Here is an 18761-nt window from a genome sequence, read left to right on the forward strand (position 1 = left end):
AAAGTCCTGATCTCAATCCCATTGAGAATCTGTGGCACTATTTGAAAATTGCGGTCCACAAGCGTCGTCCAACCAACCTGAACAACCTGGAGCAAATCTGCCAAGAAGAATGGGCCAAAATCACTCCGACACTGTGTGCAAAGCTGGTACATACTTACCCCAAAAGACTTAAAGCTGTTATTGCAGCGAAAGGTGGCTCTACCAAATATTAATGTGTGGGGGTTGAATACTTATGCAAGCAAGATATTTCAGTTTTTTATTTTTCTTAAAAATATTTCCCAACATAAAACCAATGTCACCTTACAATAATTGATTCTGAGTTTCAGTGTTTAAAAATAAAATATCAAACAGAACGAAATTTCAATGTACCATTTGTAATTCAGTAATATGAGAGAATTGGTCAGGGGTTTGAATACTTTTGCAAGGCACTGTATATATGTGTGTATAATATATTATATATATATATATATATATATATATATATATATATATATATATATATATATATATATATATATAAAACCAAAAAAACATGTTTTTTGTTCAAAAATTGGTACTGTTGTCTTTGTATAGGGTACCATTTGGACTTGCACTGCTTTGTTACTTGTTTTATGCAAATAGTCACTTTATTTCAATTTGAACAGCACATGGTCTGAAATTTTATTTTGTTCCTGATAGCCGCAGAATAAATGGACGTTGCAAAGGGTTAAATAATTGCACACGGTTATGATCATTTTCGTTTTCTGGTACTTATACAAATGCCATGTCACAATTAAAATGAAATCCCAGGGATAATCAGCTATTTTATTGTATGCAAAGATCTTATTCAGGCAGAACTTTGCACTTTAGTTAATCATGGGATTGCGATGGTGCTCAAAATCCAAGTCACAATCCATAAAACTTTTTTCACACTTAAAAGCAAATGATAAACCTCAACACTTTTTTTTTTTTTTTTTTTTTTTTACCTTTTTGCTTTTCCTTCTTGTATTTCATCATATCTTTGTTTGTGTAACCTGTTGTCCGTAAGATGTCTTCCAGAAATAGTTCCTTTACTTCAAATGCAATGAAATTCCCTGAATAAACCTGAAATATTAAAAAATGTGACAAACATAACAACTTAATATTTACTAATATATATCATATATAATATATATATATATATATATATATATATATATATATAGAGAGAGAGAGAGAGAGAGAGAGAGAGAGAGAGAGATTTTATATATATATTATATATAAACTATATATATATATATATATATATATATATATATATATATATATATATCATATATAGGTTATACAAACTACACAAGGGTGTACACAGTTAGTTTGAGTCAGATTGAAGGCTCAATACACTTCTTTGTGTTTAACCCCATATTTCATTTAGTGTATTTACAAATGGTGTATTTGGCACATAAGGCACGTTCCTCTTGCTAATATGTTCACTTACTGTAAATAACTGGACAGGAGCCAAAGTATCTTATAAACAGATTAACATCAAGAGCAGCACTAGAAAGAATGAGCTTCAAAGAAGAGTGGTTCTGCAACATATCCCTTAATTTTATCAGCAGGAAATCACTTAGTCCATCTCTCTCATGCACTTCATCCTATCACAGAGAAGACAAAGGGAATGCATTACATCACCAGTATGCAATAAGAAAAATGTTATCACATTATTAATGTACAAAGGCTTGGTTAATAGAATCGTAGACTACTGTTGTGTACCAAAAGTGAGAGAACACTATCTTAAAGTATGTGATCTATATCATTGATACAGTGATCTGCCATAAAAGATACTTATAAAAGAAACAACAATTCTTACCATGTATCTGAGGAATTCAATTTCTCACATACTCCCTGACTGTGCTTATCTTGCCTTGGGTTCACTCATCTAACCAGCTACATTTTTGCCTTACTGTAACCTCATATAAATTTAAAACAGTTTTTAATTTAATTTAATTTAAACATTTAGTCATCAGTATTCCATGAAAATAATAGTATTATGCTTTATATTTTTTCTTACCACAATTACATGTGTAACAGTTGAAAGGGTGGCATCCCCTGCCATCAGAGTTCGCAGAAGTACTCCACAAGTGCAGAAGGTTAGCAGTGTCTTTGGAGAAACTCTGTACAACAATTATTTGCAAATATCAGATCGGGAAAAGTCAGCCAAGAATGTGTGAGAACTGTTAACTATGAAACTGAGTACTTATTAGCAATTAAATTGTTCATGCTCGTTTGGTACAGTTGGGAAGCATGTCTTCCCCTAACGTGCAGTAAGCCACTGCAGTCCCAGCCGCCCAAAGTGGTGACGATGCGTCTGTTCACCTACTAATTTGTTTTCCAGGCCAGTCGACCTGGTAAACACTTGCCAATTTTAACAAACATTCTCTGCATCACTGATATGCCCTATTCAGGATGGATTCAATCAACACAGGATATTCAATTCAGAAGGTCTTCGTGTGCGGTGACAAAAACAGGGGTAGATGTGTGAAGTTGCAGAAGAGAAATCGATGCCTTGTTTGTATTGGATTACATTCTCAGCGGGTTGTCCGTTAGGCAAAGGAGGTTTTATGCAGTGAACTCGAATGGCTCTAAATACTATTTCCTATTACTATTTTACTATTTATTATACTACTTCCTAAAAAGTATAATAAATACTATTCACTATACTTTTTGGAGAGGAACTCTACACATTGGCACTGGGTACAACAACAATCAACAGAATCGAATTCCTATAATTTCAAAATGCTCTCACCTGCTTTCCAGTCGTATCTGGTAGCCAATTGTCTGGCCAATCTTTTCCCCTCTCTCTGCAGCTACTCGTTCAGCCACAGCAATGGCTGCTAGCCTCCTTGGCTGAGTACAGAATATACGGCACGGATTTCCATTCGCATAAGAATCATCAAGAAGAAACTGAGGTACCTGGAACATAACAAACCAAAGAAATTACTCATCCACATACCCTGCAGGTCTCAAAGGTCAAAGCCATTAGAATGTTTATGTCACATTTTCTGGCATCTTGTATCTTCATCTGAACAAACAGATAATTTAAAAGGACTGTGAAGAACAGAAGAGAGACAGAGGAAGTTATTTTCAAAAGTTGGTGCTATGAGGACTTTGAGTATACTTATTCACTTTATCAGAATAAATTTGTGTTGCCTTTGTATTTTAGCATAAATGTTTGCTATATTGTTTTAGTAAATATGCACACAATTATTATTATTTTTATTTCAGATCTATTTCAACAATTACTTAGTCACCATAAGTTACCAAGTTTAATAACTGTATGAACGCACCTGTGTAGTCTTTCCAGATCCAGTTTCGCCAACTATTAACACCACTCTGTTTTCTTTTATAATCTTTACAATTTCCTCTCGTCTTTCATAGACTGGCAGTGTGCGCCTGAAGGAATCCAAATCCGACTCCCCTCTCCGCGGAGGAACCTGGGGGATCCCGTTGTTGAGGCGTCCGCTTGTCCTGTTCTTATCTCTGACACTTTCTAAACACATGACAAGAAGTTACTATTATGATGCAATTACATGATTAGCACTATATGGTTTCTTTAAATGGCTTCTGATATTTTTATAAAATGTTTAGCAGTCTGAACTTCCAAGCTTTTCCTATAAACATAATTAACCAAAACTTAAGAGTCTATAATCACAGAGACATCTAATCAAGCTCCTACTGAAATTTGGAACTGCTGTGCAATGGGAGCTTTATTTTCCTCCCTGAATAACATTAGAATCTTAATACACATTAAAAGCATATACAGCACACAATTAGAAAGAAAACAAACATTCTTACCAGCCTCAAGAGCCAGTGAACTTCCGCGTTCAGTTTTAGGCAGAAGATCAGTCCGTTCTTTGTTAGTGACTGGAAATCTCTGAAGCAAACTTCGCACTACATGTTTAGTGTTGTGGGAAAGGTTGAAGTTCATTACAGACTGTGCTGCCTCAGATCCATCCTTCTTCTTTATTGTAAGAAACCTAGCTGTCCCCTTTCTAGAACAGCAATAACAGTACTTATTTGTCATAATATTATGACTGTTTTATGTAAGTATTATTATTTGTTTTAAACCAACAAGATATCTGCAATCTATATTTGATAAAAACATATGAACTCACCCTCTACTTTTGGAAATCAAGCCCAAAGACTGTGCAAGACGATGAATAAACGCTCTTTCAGTGCTAGTCAAGGAAGATGGAAATTCCATTTCTAGAACATCAAAAAATAAATAAATAAAAATAACAACAACAATAATAATAATAAGGTGAGGTGTGACCACAATGAAGTGTAATGCATTACATCTTTAAATAAGCATTTCACAGATATTCATTTTGGGATCAAATGTATACACTAAGACAGTATAATCTCAGAATGAATCATTCTTGGAAATAACTGAAATTTCTTCAAAAGCAAGTCACTTTGATGTTTACTGTGTGCCAGACATACTGTGCTGAGAAAAAGTTTGTAAACCCCAATGACAATTTTGGAAATTCCATCGTTTTACCATGACAGCCTTCCTGAATCAAATCTTTTCTTAAATATCCAGTAGGGTTTATATTAACCAATGCCATGTCTTTTGAAACAAAATGATATATGAATTAGACAAACAATGAGTAATTAAGATTCAGAGTATGTGAAAAATTAAGGGGATAATTAGAATCAGGTGTTTAAATAATTTGGTAGATCTTCAGGGGGTGAGTTTGGGAGGCCCCACCCTATATGAAGATCAGAAACTTTGTGAGTTTGGTCTTCACCATACAGGTGTGTGGAAACAAGTCATGCCACGATCAAAAGAAATCTCTGAGGACCTCAGAAAAACAGTTATTGATGCTTATCAGACTAGAAAGGGTTACAAAACCATTTCTAAGGATTTGGGGCTCCACCAGTCCTCTTTCAGACAGTCTACAAATGGAGAAAGTTCAAGATCACAGTCATACTACCCAGGAGTGGTCATCCTACCAAAATCTCTCCAAGAACAAACCAGAAAATCATCAAGGAAGTCACAAAGAACCCCAGAGTAACATCCAAGAATCTGCAGGCCACTTTCGCCTTGGCTAATGTGAGACTTAACCGGAATGGTGTTCATGGAAGGATAGCCAGTAGGAAACCACTGCCCATTACTGCCCATAGAGCACATAGATAAGCCATAAGACTTCTGGAACAATGTTCTCTGGACAGACGTGTCAAAGCTAGAACTTTTTGGCCTCGATGAGAAACATTATGTTTGATGAAAATCAAACACTGCATTCGAACAGAAGAACCTCATCCTAAACGTCAAGCATGGTGGTGGGAGTGTGATGGTTTGGGGCTGCTTTGCTGCCTCAGGACCCGGACAGCTTGCCATCATTGACACAACCATGAATTCTGCATTGTATCAGAAGATTCTAGAGGAGAATGTCAGGCCATCCGTAAGTGAGCTGAAGCTGAACCGAAAGGGGGACATGCAGCAGGAACGATCCTAAACATACAAGCAGATCTACAAAAGAATGGCTGCAGAAGAAGAAATTCCACTTTTTAGAATGGTCTAGTGACTAATTAAAGTCAGTCATGTTGTGGCAGGACCTGAAGCGAGCTGTCCATGCAAGGAAGACCTCAAATGTCACCAAGTTGAAGCAGTTCTGTAAGGCGGAATGGGCCAAAATTCCTCAAAACCGATGTGAGAGACTGACCAACAGTTACAGGAAATGCTTAGTTGAAGTCATTGCTGCTCAAGGGGGTGCTACCAGTTACTGAATCTAAAGGTTCATATACTTTTTCACACATGGATATTGAATGTTTAATCATTTGTGGATGAATAAATGTTGAAAAAGTATCATGGATTTGTGTCAATTGTTTAATCAGGTTATTTTTTTATCTATTATTGGGACTTAGACTAAGATCTAATAACATTTTAGGTTTGAAATATGTGAAATATGTGAAACTCCTAAGGGTACACAAACTTTTTCTCAGCACTGTATAGAATCCAAGGCCTTCTGGTTCCATTTTCCAACAACAGGCTACTCCAAGCTTTTACCTTTTTGATCACTGTATCGAAATCTGTCCAGCGCAATGTTCACAGCTATCTTAACTTCTTCATCGATCCGGATATCCTTCAGCCCTCGAGCTCTTGAAGAACCAGACTGGCTAGACTGGGACATGCCTGGCCTTGGAGACAAGCTACTTGGCCGTGACATTTTCTGTTTAAAATAGCAAAGTTTCTTACATTATAGAAAACACAAACTATTGTGGTTCATGCCTTATACAACAATATAATTTTTTTTAAGCCCCACCCCACATACATTATGCAAAAGCTTGTGCCGATTGGTCCCTGCACAGGCCTTCATTCTGATGTCTGAAATATGCCTTACAGCCTCACAAGCATAATTTTATGTTTTCTTTTTTACAGATACATTTTTTTACATAGGGTAAATGGGCATTTGTGTTGTCAAAATGCATGCTTGTGTTCTTTCACCTTCATGACCAAAACAAAATAAAATGTGACTGATTTTCAAAGGGATATTTAAGTGTTACTGCTTACAGGCTAAACAACTTACATTTCAAGGAACAAGATTACAAATGACAAGTTTCAAAGCTTAATTAAAAATCTTAACCATGATATGAAATGGGATGCAATTAGCTTCTCTCAGTTCAGCTTTGAGGTTAAGCCTACCACTGAACCTGAAGTCCTGCAGTAAAAGTGTAGCAGTACAGGTGACATTTTAAATGATTACAGCTAGTTCCCAGTGTGTCACACTGCTGTAAAACCAAAATACTTGTTAAATTGAAAGTAAAACCAATCATAAACAAGTCACTTGACAAAAACAACACTCTCTTGTAGTTCCATATTCCTAAGAATGGTGAGCTAACACAGTACTAACTCTTCACAGGGTTCACACTATTTTAATGCAAACACCACAAATTGGACACCACAACCTAGGATCTGTATGGAAAATAAAAGTAGCTGTAATACATGACGTGTCTAGGGTGTATTACCACTCTATGCCCTGCGATTTTTGTTTGGTGAAATTTCATGTATTTTAATTTTTTTTATCGTTCAAGCAGCAGGACAGAAAAAGAAGAATATTGTACGTACTGTACATTGACATAATTCCAACACAATAAACAGAAAGCGAATACTAAACAAAAAATAGAAATAAAAAGCTACTATAAACATGTTCGTGTAACATATATTTTACGTTAAATCAAGTTTACTGCTATGAAAAAAAGAACAAATACTGCAACCCTGAATCCTTACTCAACCACTGTGTACTGCGTGTGACCAACACTAAAGAATCACACAAGGCCAAGCTTTCTCGTCAGTGTTACAAAAAACGCCCATAACATTTTGTAAAATGGGATTTCGTGTTAATATAACCAATTACAAATACATTTTCTAACGTTGACTTTTATGTGAATAAGGTAGAATTAACCTTTCAGTTTCCCAATCAGCCGCTTCAGTATTTAGCCGGTCGCGTTTCTCTCCGGTTTCAAACCCAGGAAACTGTCTGTGACGTCACTAGCTCTACATCGCCATACTCCCGCCTCCTCATTTCACAGCAACAACGGTAAAGGTTGCGCCGGAATAGAGCAGTAATCGTATGGAACCAATTTTGTCTGACGTTATCTGTATATAATATTTTATGTGTTACCACAATCAGAACATGAGAGGTATTTTAGGCTATAATGTGTATTTAAAAAGACCGATTTAGCCTTTAAATAGATGTTTCTTGTAAAATATAATCACTATTCAAAAGTATTTCTCCTTTATTTACATAGTTCACAGACCGAGAAAGCTTGTTTGCCTGCAGCTGAAACTACCTGAGCTAATAAAGTAAACAAACTGGTCAGCCAGCCATGTCTGGTTTCAAAGCAGGGTGGGACAGTGCAGTTTTAGACATACCCAACCTCAAAATTAAAAACCTGTGCTGTGCTGGAGCTTGTGGTTCTGGTTGTTGCCTGTTTAGCTTACACAGAGTGCTTGCTTAATAAGTGGTATACCTGCTTATTGTATTCTGTAGATAATGTTCCGATCTTAAACACACATATGATTTTAATAAGAAATTGGTTTTCAGTTAAATCCCAGAAATGCATTAATTTTCTAGAAAAAACAAATAACTGGAGGTATTTGAAGCAATGTGCTGTGCAACAATGAATTCTGTAGACTAATTTGTTAGCCACCAGATGACCCTTGCTCCCATACTTTCTGGTGCATTTTCAAAAAGGCACTCTCAGACATGTTTTACTGTGAGAAAATGAAAATGTTAGCTTTTTTTGCATGGATAATTAAAATAATTAAGAAAGGAGTAAACTAAAGCTCTTTTGGAAAGCTTAAACTGCAACTTGCTTATCTTATGCATTCTTGTTCTTGTTTAGGTTTATTTTCTGATTCATTCATTACGTCCGAAGGTGACTTTAAAACTTAATTTAAAGCTTCTCTTTTCTATTTTTTATTTAGTGTGCCCAATTACTTTGAGCTACTGCCCTCTGGGGGACAAAGGCCAACCCTGCAGGTGTCTGTTCTGAGCACACTGGACTCCTGGTCAGCAGGGTTTGCTGAGGAGAAACAGCCCCTGCCGATTACTGCCTCCCTTACCGACTGAGAGATGACTTTAATTAATGACACCTGTTCTTACACTACTGCATGCTGATGAAAGTCCGTAGCCTACATAAACATAAAACTAATGTAATTATAGCAATTAAAAAATGGACCATCTTTTGTTAGTGCTGTTGTGACAAGGCTGTAGAGACTTGTCTTGGCAACTTGACTTGTCACCCATTAAGTAATTACAGTAAATACAATAATTGTATCTACTGTATGTTGAGATACATGTTATTAAATGCTTTCTGCTAGAGACTGACACTCCCCCCAACTTTGCTATCAGTCACAAAGACCTGGAAGCTGCTGCATTGTTAGGTTAGTTCTTGCTAGATTTAGATAACTCATTATCAAGATGTTGAGGATGGGTCTGTTTTAATTATCTAAACAGTGATGGAACTAGCAACTCTTTAACAGTATATGAATTCATCTGGGATTTTCCCCAAGGGCCTTTGCCTGGTAAGTTCTGTAACTTAATTGTTAATTGTGTTACATGATCTGTGCATCATATAAACTGGCATCAGTTCACTTTGAAATAATATTTTATTCAATGTATTTATCAGCCACATAACAGCATATACAGTACATTGCCCATCCACTATATATGTAACGGGATATATATATATATATATATATATATATATATATATATATATATATATATATATAGTTTAATTGTAATGATTAGGTTACTCTTGGCCACTAAGATGACGACCTCTAGTCTAGTTCAGAGATGAAAGACACTCATAAATGTGGCCTCAAAAGGTCAATTGAAAGGTCTTCATGGCTATAGAGTTTAAAGATACTGTAGTTTAACACTGCTACACAGTGCAAGCTTTAGAAGCCTAAAGGAGATGCTTGAATCATCAATCTTCCAAGACACATAACCCATTGCGCTACTGGTACATAATGTAGAGTGCAGTCATTGTAAACTACACAGGAACCACCAGAGGGAGCCCATCACAGTGGCATTATATTATACGACTAAACTATATTGTAATTACAAAAGGTAATTATTAACCTGTTACTAGCAGATATTGAATTTGTTTTATTTATTTATTTACTTATTTACTTATTTTTTGCATGTACATTGGGTCAGTACGAAACACAGAAGGGATTTCTAGCAAGTACAAAACTTTGGTGCCACCCTGGTCAGCTACCAACAGAGCCATCAGCAACGCACTATCGATTAATTAGACTTGATTCATTCGAATTTTCAAGGTGACTTAACTTATCGCCCTGGATAATAATGTTCCCATGGGATCTGGTGTAATTACATTTTCAGCATGTCAAGGGCAGTCCTATGTTATTGAATGTTTTCTGCAAGAGTCACCTCCTCCCAGCATTATTGTAAGAAACAGTAAACAGAGAGCCTCTGAGGTCAGTGAATGGTGGGGTGTGGTTTTATACAGCTCTTAATTACCCACTTATATAATTGCAAAGTATTTGGAGGTTCAGCAATTGCCCAAGTGCAAGGCAAAATCCTTACATCACATTATAATGTTTGTGCCTACCTATTATCCAGATCCCTGCCCAATTCAGAAGGATCAGCAGAAGGATAATCAGTACACAAAAAGCATAGTGGTTCAACGGCCAGCAAAGGCAAATCATTAAAAAAAAAAGTTACTATTTTTCGATGCTTTTAGAAGGAAATTTGCCATTGGGTGTTAACCTTTACTGACAAGATAACCCTCTGTTAGCATATATTTTAATAGGCATGGGAAGACACTGCTGTCCAGTAAAACCCCTAAATTAAGAGCTTAAATTTCCATTAGAAAAGTATTTCCAATGTTAAAACTTTATTTATACTACATGTTTTCAAAAAGTCATGCAGTTATGTCTACCGTGGTATAGATGTCACTGTGTTATTGAATTCTAGCAGATACTAAAGTAATGCGGATATTTGTTTCAATTTGTATAACTAGGAAGATATCGGGGGCTCTCTGTTACAGGAAGCTCAATTAAAAGAAGGGACTTAATGTTCCCGATACCGGCGCAGTAGTTACAGATGCAAAAAACAGTCTGGGAATTCACTCAGTATTTTGGGGAACAGCAGCAAACTTGAAACTGTTTACACAATACTTCACTCCAGTACTAACACCAAGAGAATGTTTTTTGAACAAGGCATCAGCTATGCATATTTGGTGTAGTAAATTACTACTGTAATTCAGCAATAGAGTGAACAAATTCTGACAGTTAGAAACTTGCAATTTGAATCCAAGTACGATCATGAAATTGAACATGTCTTTTTTTCAACAGTTTTCTTGTTTAATAAAATAAAGATTTTAACTGTTAGCAAGTTCTGTTTATTGTTTTAATTGGCAGGACATCATTTGTTGTCTTCCAGTGTTTTTAATTTAGAAACGCATTAAGTAAATACTGTATGCATGTGAATGATAATATCTGATTAATACTGTAGCCTACAGTCATACATGTATTTAAAACCAACTGAACAGAATGACCACTTGTTAATGACCTGTTGGATCCAATATGTGGAGCAGATTGGCACAGACGATTATTATTATTCAACTCAGTTGAGAGTTCATTGCAAAACAGCTTAGCAATTGCGAACCCCACAACCAACATACCATCATTGTAATGTTCTAAACTACTAACAAAACAACTCATTCTAAAATTGACATGCTTTCACCTTATTTGCATTGCATTTAGAAAGTAAGTGGGAAGGTGGTGAAGAGGAGGAGGCGGAGGAGGAAGGTGGGGTGGTCAACTACCTTTGGGCAAAAAGCAGGATTCATAGGGAGTTAAGGGACTGAAGAGTGATATTTAGATTTTAATATAGAGATATAATTCATTGCTGTACAAGGCATGTCATTTAAAAATTCTTCATTTACTTAATATTCAACACCCAAACCGAAAATTAAAAATCAGCTAATGAATGCAATATAACAGCATGTATTTTATAGCTTTAATCTTTGCGTAATAGAAAAGAATGTGACATTGCATTCATCACTCAATCTTCATAATGTCACAGAACCCCTTGATGGTATTCATTTTCTTTTAATTCCCAGAAAACCACAGATTATTCGACATGTATTACCATTTTTTTGTGTCACATTCCTTGGTTAATTACACCTGCTTTGAAGTAAATAAAGAACATTGTTTTATATTATATACTATATATATATATATATATATATATATATATATATATATATATATTGCATATTTATTATAAAATCATTATATACACATAAAATGCTTGATGCCAAATTTATTTTATTTTATGCAAGCATTAATGTTAATGTATTCATTTATGAATACATTATGATTCATTTATGGTATGATGTTGAATGAATGAGTTGAAGGCAGTAACAAAATTCAGCACTAGCCAGGCCACAGCCAAGCCAAGCCACTTTGCCACTCTATAAAACTTCCTTGGGCTTTTTTTTTGGAACCCTATAAAAAACTTCCATAATTTTGTAGTATTAAAAAATGTCTTATATTATATTACATATAATGTATTGTCTTTAAACCAATTTCTTAATTCTATTTTATTTTAAAAAACAAAATAGAATATATATATATATATATATATATATATATATATATATATATATATATATATATATATAAATTAGGCGTTCCATGATGTAATATTTGGGCCACGTTATATTGCATAAACATCAAATGCAATGGTAAACAAATGAAGTTCCTACTGAGGCTGGAAAATACGTGTTCAATTGTAGTATATTACAACAGACACACACACAGAGCAGACGAACTACGGGTATTTTATTTCAACATTTTGTGACACAGCATGGGCGCACCAGGAATTACACAACAGGATTGACAATTTTTTTTCACAGACATTTCATCAACAAGAAAAATGCATAAAGGAAAACACAAAGCACTTTCTGATTCTAATTATTCTGCTTTAGGCTTTTTTTTCTGTTTTTAATTTAAAAATGTAATTAAGAACAATTCAACAGAAAAATAACATATCACATTAAATAATATGTATTATCAAATACGCAATAACAATATGGAACAGCATAAGGCAATAGTTGCATTATGGAAAAGTAAATAAATAAATAAATAAATAAGTGAGCTGTTAGTATCTAAATTATTTAATGTTTAATGTTTCTTACAAGACACCAGATTCCACTATTTTTATTTTCAACACAATGAGCCAGCTCGTACACCCTAGATAGCCCTCTCTCTGTCAGACAGCGTGCCGGGAATGGAATGTGCGCGCGCAGCTGGTAGTGTTGTTTGCATTGTGCGCTGTGCCTTAGCCCCAGAGAGGGATAACCATCGAATGTTTCTGCTGTGCTTTCGCTGAGATCCGACACTTAAGATCGTGCGGGCGGAAAAGAGAAGCTTGCCATTGGGGAGATCATGGCGGCGGCTGCGGTGGAGGTGAGTGTGAGCAGCGGCAGCAGTGACACATCCAGCACCGGCGAGGAGGAGAGGATGAGGCGGCTCTTCCAGACTTGTGACGGGGACGGTGACGGATACATCAGCAGGTAACATTTGTAGGGCGAGAGCAGGGCCAGGGAATGAGAATGGAAGGGAAGGGAAGGGAAGGGAAAACAAACCAAACTTTTCTGCAACTTTTTCTTGGAAGTAAGTGGGGTCATTGCGACAGGGAACTAACACGGCACTCAAAGTTTAGAAAACACAGTTTTCGGTCTAGAGTCTTCACCATTTCCCTTTCATTTTTATTAGCTCAAACATGTTTCTTGCATGTAACTGACTCTTGCACGTTTGAGAATGTTGCTCTACAAAGACACCAAGAGGGGAGACTGGCCCCCACATTTTTGCTCACAGTGTTGTTAAGATAGTTTCAAGTATAAATGATACAACTAGTACAAGCCAATGTACAAGTACAATGTCAAAATTATTTTTGCACTATTAGAGCCGGGGCTTAAAAAAAGAAAGTAAGTAATTAAATTGCAGAGTCTTAGTCAATATGCCAAAAAGGCACACACAGTAGACATTTGAAACATTCCCAATACTAATAAGATTATTATTATTATTATTATTATTATTATTATTATTATTATTATTATTATTATTAGCATTTTGTTGTTATTCACACTGGAACAAACAAGAAACTTAATTGTTAATTTTGAGTCAATGTGGACACTTTCGAAAGGAAAAGAAATGTTATTTGAGAGAGTTAGTGGAAACTGGTCAATTGCACCTTTGGTCTATTGTAACACCACAAAAGCTGCAAGTTTTCACGTTCGTCGGACGTATTTGTGTCCGAGAGAGCTATATACCTATTATATCTATTCCGTTCTCCATCTATATATATATATATATATATATATATATATATATATATATATATATATACACACACATACATACATACATACATACAGTACTGTGCAAAAGTTTGTATGAAAAAAAAATGCTGTAAAGTAAGAATGCTTTCAAAAATAGACATGTTAATAGATTATATGTATCAATTAACTAAATGCAAAGTGAGTGAACAGAAGAAAAATCTAAATCAAATCAATATTTGGTGTGACCACCCTCTGCTTTCAAAACAGCATCAATTATTTTAGGTACACTTGCACAGTCAGGGATTTTGTAGGCATATAATCAGGTGTATGATTAAACAATTATACCAAACAGGTGCTAATGATCATCAATTCAATATGTAGGTTGAAACACAATCATTAACTGAAACAGAAACAGCTGTATAGGAGGAATAAAACTGGGTGAGGAACAGCCAAACTCAGCTAACAAGGTGAGGTTGCTGAAGACAGTTTATTGTCAAAAGTCATACACCATGGCAAGACTGAGCACAGCAACAAGACAAAAAGTAGTTATACTGCATCAGCAAGGTCTCTCCCAGGCAGAAATTTCAAGGCAGACAGGGGTTTCCAGATGTGCTGTCCAAGCTCTTTTGAGGAAGCACAAAGAAACGGGCAGCGTTGAGGACCGTAGAAGCAGTGGTCGGTCAAGGAAACTTTCTGCAGCAGATGAAAGACACATCATGCTTACTTTCCTTCACAATCGGAAGATGTCCAGCAGTGCCATCAGCTCAGAATTGGCAGAAAACAGTGGGACCCTGGTACACCCATCTACTGTCCGGAGAAGTCTGGTCAGAAGTGACCTTCATGGAAGACTTACAGCCAAAAAGCCATACCTCCGACGTGGAAACAAGGCCAAGCAACTATGCACGAAAACACAGGAACTGGGGTGCAGAAAAATGACAAAAGGTGCTCTGGACTGATGAGTCAAAATTTGAAATATTTGGCTGTAGCAGAAGGCAGTTTGTTCTTCGAAGGGCTGGAGAGCAGTACACAAATGAGTGTTTGCAGGCAACAGTGAAGCATGGTGGAGGTTCCTTGCAAGTTTGGGGCTGCATTTCTGCAAATGGAGTTGGGGATTTGGTCAGAATTAATGGTCTCCTCAAAGCTGATAAGTACAGTATCATCAGGGAGGCATCTGATTGGCCCCAAATGTATTCTGCAGCATGACAACGACCCCAAACATACAGCAAAAGTCATTAAGAACTATCTTCAGCGTAAAGAAGAACAAGGAGTCCTGGAAGTGATGGTATGGCCCCCACAGAGCCCTGATCTCAACGTCATTGAGTCTGTCTGGGATTACATGAAGAGAGAGAAGCAACTGAGGCTGCCTAAATCCACAGAAGAACTGTGGTTAGTTCTCCAAGGTGTTTGGGCCAACCTACCTGCCGAGTTCCTTCAAAAACTGTGTGCAAGTGTACCTAGAAGAATTTATGCTGTTTTGAAGGTAAAGGGTGGTCACACCAAATATGGATTTGATTTAGATTTTTCTTCTGTTCACTCACTTTGCATTTTGTTAATTGATAAATGTAAACTATTAACATGTCTATTTTTGAAAGCATTCTTACTTTACAGCATTTTTTCACACCTGCCTAAAACTTTTGCAAAATAATAATATATATATATATATATATATATATATATATATATATATATATATATATATATATATATATATATATATATATATAAATAAACCATTTCAGAGGGGCCTTATGGGGCTAATGACGGTCACAGGTCAAAGATCAAAGGTTTCATGAATATCTGTTTTGTGCTGAAAAAACACGTGAAATGCAAGTTTCACACCCCTTGTGGCCAGTCTAAAACTTCAACGCAAAAATTCATCTTTTCTGAACAGCCACTGTGGTTGTGGTTAAAAAAATATGAGTTAGTAAGCGTGGTAAACAATGAGAGAAACAGAAATGGAGAATTATACACACACCACATAATAGGATATTAAACCAAATTAAATATGGACAAAATGGCACACATTGTCAATTTAGCATTGTTGTGTTGCACTTACCGTATCTGACCTTCAAAAAAGTAATATAAAAAGCACAGTAATGCTATATTAACTTTTTTTTTTAAAAGGGCTGCTAGTAAAACTTTTTTTTTTGTTAAAACATTACCTGTTACCTGACAATATCATATGGCTCAGAATGCACCAACATGAAGTTTTGCTTTTGTGTCTGATTTGTGGTCCCTTTGATGTTGTGTCCTGCAGCTCTGAGGCTGCAGGCTAGTTAAGTGCAGTTTATTAACTGAGGTTGGCCAGGCTATCCAGGGCACCTGCTATTAATTGTTTCATTTGAAGGTCAGTCGATGTAGACTTGTGGGTGAGAATGTGGGGAAGCCTTTCCCAGATGTCTGAAAAGATGAGCCACTTCTCTAAAGCTGTGTCATGGTTCAGATGCGCCACTGTCTTTGGTAAAACATGTAGACAGTTGTAAAGACACTTAATAAAGACCTCCCTAAGTAAATGCTTTACCATGCAAATGCAGTATGAAACACAAGCATGGAATTGGTTATACTGTATGTGCAAGCTAAATATTTCCAAATTGCTTGGCTTGTTCTTAAGAGAAGAAGAAAAAAAAAACAGCTGAGTTAATGACTTCATGTTTTATATGAACTGAAGTCTCTCTAAATCCTGAATGCTGTACAGAGAGGGTACAATTTGGTACTGTCTTCATGTTGTATTCTGTCATCTCTGTCAATTTCCGTTAACAGGTGTTGTCCAGCAATAATGAACCATTTCACTGCCATGTTGTTAACCTCTGACCATTTCAAGGAGACAGACCTTGCACTTTTTCACGTTTCCAGTCTTCCTCCTACGTACATACTCCATTCTAAGATAACATTCCTCTTATGTTATGCACCTGGACATGTTGTGTGTTTGTTTACAAAACCCCACTTTTTTCTGTCCCTAATTATTGTAGCTGTAACATCAAAAGATATGGCCTGTATGCCTTTCAAATCAACTAGTCTCAGTCTACTGAAGTAATTCGGGACTGTTTCTACACTGGGGCGCTAATTAACAGACTTAAGATTATTGAGTCTTTAACTTTTAGGCATTCTTTTGGTGCTATATAATGCAGTGCTTGGAATCTCTGCTTTGTGTTTAATCACAACATTGAGTAAAGTAATATTTGCTTCCCATCTTGTTGAACTGTCTGTATGGTCTAGAATAGAGATTTTTTTTTATTATTGTATATCACCCTTGCTAGACCCTGGAAGCTATTGGAAGTGCATTACTCTGTTTACCCTGAAAAAGTGAACTCAGCATCCTTAATTTGCTCTCTTTCAGTTAGGCAGGCTTTTAGTATTGCCGGATAGCCTTCCTCTGTTTCAAATTTAAACAGTTTCTTAATGGAAATGTTAATGTTAAAGAAAGCATTAGAAAATGAGATTGCATTGTATTTTCATAAAGTGAGTTTTAAAATCTGGCCTTTTTTCACTCTTAGGAGGAATTTAAAGTAGTTTTCTATTGTAAGAAGTTGTGGCTACTCACACTTTAAGTATTTCACTTGATGTTTTGTTAAAGCAAGTTTGATTGCAACAGCAAGCACTGTTTTTAGTTTTCTTGTTTTGGTTCTTGGCGAGCAAGTGATGAGGTAGGCCTAATCCTGCCTTTGTGTATTGGATGATTAATGTTACAAGGCATTTAAATAATGTATACTTTTACTGTGAGCATAAAGCTACTTGTTTCTTACAGCACATAAAACCGTTTTAGCAAAAGAGAAACTATACTATACATCCCTGCTTGTCCCTGGTGATGGGGATCCTGTAGAGTCGTTTGTACTGTAAATACATACTGCATGTGTGCAGTACTTTTATACAGTCAATTCTCCTTAGAATTAACTCGAATTAAACACATTTTCTGATGGTACACATTTTTTACATGGTCCCAGCCAAGTTTAGCAGTCACTCGAACATTTACTTACAATATTGATCGAGAATACATAAGATCAAATTAACTGTTTTTACTTGTTGCTTCTGTGGTCCAACGAGTAGGACCCTATAGCTCAATACAGACATCTTAATCACTGCATGTCAGTGGTCACTGTACTATGTGATTTGTGGTTCTTCATTTTTATGAATTGTTGCGTAAAGTGTCTTGCTAACAAGCAATTCCCAGGAAGGCTATAGTTAGCTGACCTGGCATTTCTACGATCTATTCTCTATCTTCCGCATGCAGTATATATTCTCAATCGATCACTGAGACGCTGGGAACCGACAGCGTACAAGAAGCTTGATAACATGCTAACTTAAGCAGCGCAGCAGATTGCTATGCGTATTCTTTATGCATTGAATTTAAATAGCATCCGTATTTCATATTTTTTCAAGGTGTAAAACACCCAGTCATCAGCTTATCTGGAGTTCTGGTACAACCATTTAATTTCCTTGTCACATCATCTGTGGTATAAAGACAAACAGATTGGAACAGGTTAGCCTGTGAAACCTTTTCAAACTTGACGTATACCTCTCTTGTAGTGGGGTGCTCTATTTGGATACAAATAGTTGATGTTCTCAAAAAAAAAAGTTTTCACGGGCTGATCCACTGTTCATTCGCTGGTTTAGTATTGACCTTGGATGAAGAAGTACAAAATTACTTGTGATTTAAGATGAACAAGATATTTCAAGACTAAGTACAACCCAGGAAGTAGCAATGATAGTTCAGCTTCATTTTATCAATACCACATACTGTTCAGTTAACTAGTCTTTCAAAATATTTGTTATTTTTGTGGTTTCAGATTAATTTTATAGTCAACTTGATGTTATTCTGTCCACTACTGTTAATATAGTTGTTGCCCAGAGCCTAATTTTCATTGTTTTGTTTGAACAGGAGATCTCTCCTTACAGTTATAATCTGTAGAAATAAAAAC

The 18761-nt window shown here is 35.9% G+C and overlaps 2 protein-coding genes across 3 annotated transcripts in view; one reads left to right on the top strand and one right to left on the bottom strand.

Moving 5' to 3' along the window:
* LOC121302825 (3'-5' RNA helicase YTHDC2) overlaps positions 1-7504 on the bottom strand; it is a 38272-nt gene extending 30768 nt beyond the window's left edge. Inside the window, exons 1-9 of the mRNA XM_041233074.1 lie at positions 7425-7504; positions 6029-6191; positions 4134-4224; positions 3814-4010; positions 3306-3508; positions 2765-2931; positions 2030-2132; positions 1457-1613; positions 966-1073 (exon numbers count right to left, since the gene is read on the bottom strand). Of these exons, the coding sequence (XP_041089008.1) occupies positions 966-1073; positions 1457-1613; positions 2030-2132; positions 2765-2931; positions 3306-3508; positions 3814-4010; positions 4134-4224; positions 6029-6188 (1186 nt within the window). The 5' untranslated portion in view covers positions 6189-6191; positions 7425-7504. The remainder of the gene's footprint in view (positions 1-965; positions 1074-1456; positions 1614-2029; positions 2133-2764; positions 2932-3305; positions 3509-3813; positions 4011-4133; positions 4225-6028; positions 6192-7424) is intronic.
* A 5234-nt stretch (positions 7505-12738) lies between these two features.
* Positions 12739-18761, top strand: part of LOC121302827 (colorectal mutant cancer protein) — a 148574-nt gene continuing 142551 nt past the window's right edge. The window contains exon 1 of one of the 2 annotated variants that reach the window (XM_041233098.1): positions 12739-13077. In XM_041233098.1, the coding sequence (XP_041089032.1) occupies positions 12950-13077 (128 nt within the window). In that variant the 5' untranslated portion in view covers positions 12739-12949. The remainder of the gene's footprint in view (positions 13078-18761) is intronic. The other variant, XM_041233090.1, reaches the window with a different exon arrangement.

This window comes from Polyodon spathula, chromosome 2 (genome assembly GCF_017654505.1).
Source record: "Polyodon spathula isolate WHYD16114869_AA chromosome 2, ASM1765450v1, whole genome shotgun sequence".
Classification (NCBI taxonomy): Eukaryota; Metazoa; Chordata; class Actinopteri; order Acipenseriformes; family Polyodontidae; genus Polyodon; species Polyodon spathula.